The 8634-nt window shown below is 38.2% G+C and overlaps 1 protein-coding gene across 1 annotated transcript; it reads left to right on the top strand.

The window, feature by feature from the left end:
- Nucleotides 1–335: 335 nt before the first annotated feature.
- Nucleotides 336–3448, top strand: LOC126786166 (zinc finger protein WIP3). Its single transcript, XM_050511907.1, has 2 exons — nt 336–890; nt 2281–3448. Exons 1-2 carry the CDS (start codon nt 360–362, stop codon nt 2710–2712), a joined length of 963 nt encoding a protein of 320 aa, XP_050367864.1. The 5' UTR covers nt 336–359; the 3' UTR covers nt 2713–3448.
- Nucleotides 3449–8634: the final 5186 nt, after the last annotated feature.

Raw genomic sequence — 8634 nt, 5'->3', positions numbered from 1 at the left:
TAGGTCAAAACTCCATGATATTAAAAGAAAGAAGAATAAAATCTAAGGAATAAATACGCAGCTAACAATGAACATATCTGGATGAGATAGTTCAGACTGTTCTAGGATTCTCTTCCTTTTGGCTACACTCAATTTTTTTTGCATATGTCGTTATCTTTAAACCCCACCGATTAGTGCTCTCTCTCTCTCTCTCTGGTAGAAAAAAGACGAAACCAAACCATACTTTCACAGATTAACCCTATTATAATTACAGAAAGCTTTCAAGAAAAGGTGTCTGAATAAATCCTCTGATTGAGGAGAGCATTATTTCACCCGGCAGGGACTTCCTCTCTCCCTCTCTTTTCTCTCACACTCTTCAGATGGGTTTATGGAATAACCAGCACCAGGTGGAAGACTACCGAACTTTGTGTGTTCAAGCAGCACCACCATTTATCGAATGGCTCAAGCCTTCAGCATCGTCCTCTTTGGCTTCTTCACTCTCTTCATCGTCGTTGACGTCTTGTTGTTCGTTGGAAGACCAAAAAAGCAGTACTCTGCAATGCCTGCCTCTTCTGAGCAGGTTTACCGATACAAAGCCAGTGAAAAGAGAAGATATTGAGGTGCAGAGAGAGGGTTCCGGAGTGAAAGAAGAGCAGATAGAGAAGGTTACAGTGGCGCTGCACATTGGACTGCCTAATAGTACAACTGCATATGATGAGAAGAAGGTTTTGGATGGTGTTAAGGAAGAAGACGTCGCGCTACCAATAACCAGGAATAGGTTTAACGTCAATGGATACTCTGCTGCAGAAAGTCGATTTTGGATACCGACACCTGCTCAGATTCTTGTTGGCCCGATGCAGTTTGCTTGTTCCATTTGCAGCAAGACCTTCAATAGGTACAATAACATGCAGGTATGTTAGTCAATCATTACATTAACTAATTTTAGCTCAATTGAAATCTTAAAATTCGAAAATCGGGGATTGTATTTTTTCTGGACAATTGGAGATTCATTGTAACTTCGAAATCGATATTCGATCATTACACCAATAGTCAGAAAGAGTATATATCAATTAAGGGTTTTTATTTAAGAAAGATAAATTTCAAATTATAGCTATAACCTACAAACCTAAAATAATATCACTTAATTATAAATGAAGTAAAATTGAGCAACGTGATACACATGAAAATACATATCATCTCTGCAGCAAAAGATATATGTCGTAGTGAGAATTGAGAAGCATGATATTGATGGAAATTTCATTTCTAAATTTCCATGCATCATAATGACAATAGTACGTACTGGAAATTAACCACAAGAAGGGATTATATATGTAATACAAGCAATATATAGCTAGATTGCCATGGCAATGAGTGCTGCTCCCATGTTGAACTTAATTAACAGAAAAGCAGATAAATTAATCTGATAATAATTTAATCTAATTGTTTGCAAAATCATATCATCGGTAAACCCTATGTTATTGGGGCTTTAGGCACATACCCTACCATCAGAGCTTTTATATATAACTGGATTTCATCTCATCATTACGCATAGTAAGAAAATTTGAAGTGTTTGGACGATTATTTTCTACATATCACTAGTTTTGTGAATTTAGCTAATGCGTCCACACTATGATCGTGTTCGTTTATTATAGACCATTAGCAACCTATTAAGAGGTAAGAACACTGAAATTCAGTTGATTCAATCATTGTGATTTTTCTATAATGATGGATGAAGTTGTAAGTTGAAATCTCCTCACTTCATTAATCAAAACAAGGTGCAAGCTAGACAGCAAATAGCTCCAAGAGTTTTGTAGAGATATAGTTACCAATTACCAAGGGCATGAAATTAGTTCCATTGGAGATTTACTACTGCTAACTTAATAAGACAGCTAACAATCAGTACATGTGATGTTATATTTCACAATTATCAAATGATTTAGGCAGAAAATACCTCTCAACATATACAAGAACTTGTTGCTAATATAAATTTGGAGAGTTCTGAAACGAGTAGCTAGCAAATTATAACTGCATACCAGATCGTTGCATATATGCATGAAGGGAGCCTTTCTAGCTACTGAGTTCTATTTATATGTTAGGGATTAATTTTGATATATATTTTTTGGTACAGAGAGGAAAGACGTACTCAAGAATATAGTTCACATTTCTTGGTTACTTATTTCATAAAAAAAAAAACTATTTTGTTACACATATATAGCGATCAAAAATTTATAAAACGTTTTATGTGACCAAGTACGTACTACTGTAAATCTGAAGGCTTGAAAATTGAAATTGTGATTACAGATGCATATGTGGGGCCACGGATCGGAATTTAGGAAAGGGCTAGATTCTCTAAAAGGAGCTCAACCAGCGGCAATGCTGAGGCTACCATGCTACTGTTGTGCTCAGGGCTGCAAGAACAACATCAACCATCCAAGAGCCAAGCCACTCAAAGACTTCCGGACTCTCCAAACTCACTACAAGAGAAAGCACGGCGTGAAGCCGTTTATGTGCAGAAAATGCGGCAAAACCTTCGCAGTAAAAGGCGATTGGAGAACACATGAAAAGAACTGCGGCAAGTTGTGGTACTGCAGCTGCGGATCGGATTTCAAACACAAAAGATCCCTCAAAGACCACATCCGATCCTTCGGCAAAGGGCATTCTCCATGTCCTCGTCTTGATGGTTTTCATGAGGATGATCAGAAGGAATGCATCACTGGTTCTGAGGATGAATGAGTTAGTTCTAACTGGCAAAAGTTTATCCTAATCCTTCATAAACAGCAGTTTTGTTATAGTGGCAGCGATATCTACACTCCAAATTTGAATGTTTTCTAGATTCTCCAACCTCACAGATGGAGTGAACAAGCTTCAATTGGAGTGTAGAGATCGCTACCATTTATATAGGAGCTACTACATGTTTCTTGAAGGAGGGGTTATACTTTTGCTTGCGAGTTGCGATAATTAACTCGAGATGAATTTGTTGCTTGCGCATTCAGGTTCAGTATCATGCATGATCAAGGTATGTGAGATAAGGGTAGTAGCCAGGGTTTCTATATATAAATATCCAAGCTTGTGCTCAGTAACAAAAAATTCTCAGCAGCTTTGCGATTGGGAGCGGTTTGCTACGGAGCTCTTGCTTTGCGATTGGGAGTGCTAATAGTATTTGTTAGACAGTACTATATATAATTTTCATAATTTGTGGACTTAATTTATGAATAAGTTGGTGATTACTTGATGCAAGTGATGAAGCAGATGAATTTTCTTCTCCTATCAATAAGCACACTACAAGCTTTCAAACTGTGACATCGATCTTCAATGGAGAAAACTTGTCAGCTTCATTGCCAGCAGCTGGTAGTCATTGCATTATGATCGATTTGTATAAACAAATGGATTTGTTGTAATTGAATCTCTCTCATTTTCTTTTTTTGTGATCAACAGTTCTTTCTAAATTAAGGGAATACATCTTTATTCACTATGCTCTCTCTCTGTTAGCTACTAGCTAGTATCTTCTTATGACTATATTATAGGAAATTAGATCCTTAATTCTGATGTACGTGTTAATGTAATAATGTCCTTTGATCTTTGGATATGGGATACCCTTTGGTGTTAAAAATATATATTTCAGGTCAAGTACTGTTTTCTTTTCTCAAGCTTTATTTCATCATTTGTTGTGTCGTTTTAGTTTTATTCCTTACTGAACAAGGTTCTAAAAAACGCTAGGCGAATTGGCGGAGACTAGCGCCTAGGCTCCGTCTAGACGGCGACTAGGCGGTTTGTATTTTTTAATTATTTTAATTTTATTTATATCATAAAAAAATTTAAAAAACATTATAAACAAGTATTTTAATGGTTATAAATAAGATAAATACTCGAAATATATATGAAATCTAATGTTTAACACAACAACAATGAGTTTGTTTTAGAAAATATAAAAAGTAAATACAATTAAGCAATGCACACGGTCATATATATATAGTTAACCAAAAGGATTCAAATCAAGGCACAGTAGCACACGCCGTCAAGACCTCACAGTCATATATATATAGTTAGCAAAAACAAATATTGAAAATATAGATAAACCGCATAAAATCTGCCTAGAACACTCCTAGAACCCGCCCAGACCCGCACAAATCCGCCCAGAAGTCCACAACAATCCTAGAAAACGCCTAGAATCCGCCTAGCCCCGCCCAGAACCCGCTTAGGCGGGTTTTTGGCTAAAAACGCCAAGACATCCGCACAACCTAAAATCGGATCGGATTACCTGCGCCTAGCGCCTAGGCGGCCACCCAGACCGATTTTTAGAACCTTATTACTGATAACCATTATTTGAAAATTGTAGAAATATGAGACGTACTTAGGTTAACATTTGGAAGATCCTGGCCTCATACGCATTTAATCTATCAATTGAAGTATTATCTCATACTCTAAAACAGAATGAGTAGTCTCCTTAATATATTATTTTTAGGATAAAATATTGGTTACTCATCACAGTTTTACAAACTTGACAGTTTACTCATTTAAGTTTCAATTTCGACTGATCAGTCCTTATACTTTTCAAATTTGAGCAATCTGGTTATTCTGTCATCTTTGGATGTTAAGTCCATCTAATTTCTGTTTGCCGAAAAAATAACTTAACAGTCAAATTAGATGGAAAGATGACGGAATGACCAGATTGCTCGAATTTGGAAAGTATAAGGAGTGATCAGTTGAAATTGAAATTTAAAGGAGTAAAATGTCGAGTTTGTGATAGTTTGAGGAGTGATTAGTATTTTATTCTTATTTTTATAAGGATATTGAAAAACTATATGGAATTTTAATACATACTTAGGAATCTATTTCGTGAATGTTGTTTTTCGCGTATTTAATTGTCATATCATTCTTAGCATGCATCTTTCATTTTTATGAATTTCATTATGCGCGTTTAGGGGTTTAGAGCTCAAGATTTAGGAATTTGATAAAAGAAAATTAAGCATGCCGGTTATATGTATATATCACGCACTTATATTACTGATGTCCAATTTTTTCAAAGGCAAGAGCGCTGGACGTACAGTGCAAGTCCACTTTGGAGGCCTTACCAAATCATCCATCGAGGTTATAATCTCAACGAGAAAATGATTAGATATTCTGATATTGAATAAAACGATCAAATAACATACTTAAATTTATAATCACGATTTAATTAAAGAATGTAATCAAACCGGAAAAATGGAGTGCTTTTATGTGTGAAAAAGATATTTACACAACCACTTTTCCAGAAAGAGACTTAGCAAGAGAGAGAGAGAGTGGCTCATATTAAAGGTCGACACTCGGTTTCTTTTGACGTAGGCTCCACCAACTAAAATAAAAGTTGTAGGAGAAAATGTGAATGGCGTTTGATATGTTGAAGATAATAATAATAGGGAGTTAGGGACCTCCACCATGCTTTGTCGAGAGATAAATTAACCTCAGGAAAAAAGACAAATTAAACACATTCTTTAAGTAGCTAGCTATAGTACTCCTAATTTCAGACCCTAATCATATATATAATATATGTATAGGTAAGCACACCCTTTAATTTCCATTTGCTAATTAGCCAGAACCAAATGGAAAATTAGACTAGTTTTTCTTTTCGATAACTAAATGTTAGCCTAGTTATGGATCAACTGATCATCGATCACTTTGTTAGTTTTTGGTTCTCTTCCACTCGTCATCATGCAGACAGACACACACACACATATATATATATATATATACTAATCATGGCATAAACCAAGGAAGAAAAAGATATCGTTATGTAAGTCCATTATTCCTTGCATAATAGGGGTTGCTGCGTCTTGAAATCCTAATTGTGGGATATGCGAGTTGACGGTGTGTCTTTAAGAAAAAAGGCAGACAATAACCAATGCAAAATAAATTGTGTGCATTCTTCTTTCTTTTCTTGGTCTTTCGTTCTGTCATATTCCTAATAACTTATCCAATTACAACGTATTAAGCTAAAGCACCTTTCTTTTATCAAATCTCAGGGACATGGTCTAATCATGAGGGTAGTATTTTATCATGGTGTCGGATCCCAAGTTTTTATGGATTCCTTCTTTGTTACCGGGGTCGACTCCAAAGCCACAGGCTATGACTCATCATCATATTCATCATCAGAGGCCACCCTCATCTCTTTTGGTTTCTTGAAAGGAACAAGCTTCGGTACTTGAATCTTCTTAGGCCCGATCAAATATGTGACACATAACTTCGAACATTAAAGATAACGGCCACCTATCAGTTGCTGACTTAAGTTCAAAGCAGTGACAACATGTCGACCCAATTAGACGATCCGTATAAACCACATTCGTGGAGTACGGTTTCCACCAAAAAAAAGGATAAAGAACTCTCATAATAGATTGAATAAGACTAGGAAAAGATGCGCATAGTCGAGCAGTTAGGCCAGCTCGGGGGGTTTAGGAGGTCTTTTTGAACGCATTTATCTCATATCGATAAAGCGGGTTTCGTCTTATTTTCTGGAAAGCCTGTTATACTATTCCACTTTTGCTAAGCTAATGATGAAACAAGATCTGATCTGGATTTGTCTGCAGATGATGATGATGTCCACTCCTGGCTCAAAGAGCTTAATGAAAGGGAAATCTATAGATTAAGAAAGAATTTCCTTCGTAATTAAGCAGCATTCGTTAAGTGAGTACGGGTGCGCCGGACCAACTTCACGGATGGATCCTCTGAAGTATGACGAAGCCTTCGTTAACAACCCGCTGGCAGATGTTGTTATCAGAATTCGACATCATCTATGTCCTCCTTTCTTCGTCAGTGCCAATCCGGATCTATTATATCTGAAGGTGACAGTTCTCGATCCGGGCGAAACGAAACAACAGAGTAGCAGTCGGCTCGTGGGCTTTCCCTTGGTTTGGGTGATAGTTCCATGTTAATCAATCAATGAAGTAGAGGAACTACACGAAGGAGGTGAGAAAGTCATTTCTATCTCTTCGACATCAAAGGCTATGAAGAAGGAACCGTTGTCAACTTATGGGGTCTCATAGCGCACAAGGCTTTTATGCGTCAGAATTGGTGTTATGGTGTTATGGGGGCGAAGAGAGGAATAATACCCAAGAAAGGCTGTCCTGTTAACGATGTAACCAAGTCTGAATGGTGAACAACGGGAACAATGGAGCTTTCGATCAAGATGTTCTCGCCTCCCCCGTTCGGGCTCTCGCTCGAATCGGCAAAGGAGGCTCGAGGGCTTGTTAAGGAAGGCGCCAAGGGCCGACGAAGGGGGGAAAAAGAAAGGCGTTTTCTGGTCTCCCTGAGCCGGGGGGTGCTTATGGAGGGGGTGTGCCACGACGAAACAAGGGAATTTAAGGCCGCTTTGCGTTGGATGCTCTTTACCCTCCCCACAATGATGACTATGTTGTCTTGGGGAACGTTGAAGCTTGCTTCTTCTCCAGAGTTTTCTTGGTCATCAATACGACCTGTCCTTAATAGAACCGATCGGAGTCTCTGAACAACCGGAATTTCGCCCCTACTCGTGTTCCTGCTCCAACTCCTATATCAGAAGTTACATATGCTCTAACAAGACGCTGGTTTCATAACCTTCGTCGGACTCTAAAGTAAGGAGATGAGCTAGCTAACAAGACCAATCAGATCATTTTCAGCCCATCGCTCATAAAGAACCTATAATCTTTCCGGCAGCCCAAAACCCAAAAGAATGGCTTTTACCCTAAAGAAGCAAGGCCCTTGCGTGTTAGACGCTACCATTTTCTTGCTTGTGCATGCCAATTTCAATCTAATAGAAAAGCTAGGTCTCCCGTTGTCATGACGATACCTTTCTTATATCTTAGTGGAAGATCGGAAAATCTTTCTCTTCATCACGAGACTGATTGGATCTGCCGTAGACACCCGGGAGACCCACACAAGGCAAGCTAAAAGAAATCCAACCACTTTACCTACTTCATTGCCCCCAACCGTTTCTCGTACCTCTATTGAAACAGAATGGTTTCATGTTCTTTCATCGATTGGTTATTCCTCTCCGTTCGTATCTCTTTTTCCAATTTTCGGTCTCGATTAGTTTACAAGATCCTTATAGTGTGCAAACACGAGAAAGCTGCTAAGTGATAAAAGAAAGAAGAACTCATCTGCCCTTCTGGTATAGATAGATCGAGAATTCCTACTTAAAGAGAAACAGAGGCTCGTTTAACGAGCTGGAGCCTATCTTACTAATAATAATAATGAAGGGCCAAAGAGTAGGCGATTGAAAGACTGGTATGCTTTAAAAACTATTGAGCGATTCTTCTGCCCAAGGGCCCCAAATGTCTTTATCTAGGAGGCTTTCGTGCCTTTAAAGCGCTTTACATAAGTAGCCCTAATGACTAAAGCAGAGTCAGGGAGATTCGCCCTTGATAATGAATATCTAAAACCCTTACTCCCCTGTCACTGAATGCCTTGGTCGAGCTCGATATGGAATATCTCCTCCCCGTTCATGACTTCCTGCGGGATATCTATATCGTAACATGCGCGTATTCATCGATTCTAATGTTGAATGCCTATGCAAGGGTCTCATGGCTCTTTCCTATCTAGGATGCTTTCGTGCCTTCCTTGCGGAACCTCATTTTGTCGCAATGAAACATATTACGATGAATTGGCTTTAACCTGTCCCATAAGTATATCACACTTTTAGTAACA

Source organism: Argentina anserina, chromosome 3 (genome assembly GCF_933775445.1).
Source record: "Argentina anserina chromosome 3, drPotAnse1.1, whole genome shotgun sequence".
Taxonomy (NCBI): domain Eukaryota; kingdom Viridiplantae; phylum Streptophyta; class Magnoliopsida; order Rosales; family Rosaceae; genus Argentina; species Argentina anserina.
This window is presented reverse-complemented; position numbering and strand designations above follow the sequence as displayed.

What these genes read in the sequence shown, in the direction of transcription:
- LOC126786166 (XM_050511907.1), top strand. Translation starts at nt 360, where the DNA reads ATGGGTTTATGGAATAACCAGCACCAGGTGGAAGACTACCGAACTTTG. An exon ending in ATAGGTACAATAACATGCAG is followed by an intron (nt 891 to 2,280) that starts GTATGTTAGTCA and finishes TTGTGATTACAG; the next exon opens with ATGCATATGTGGGGCCACGG.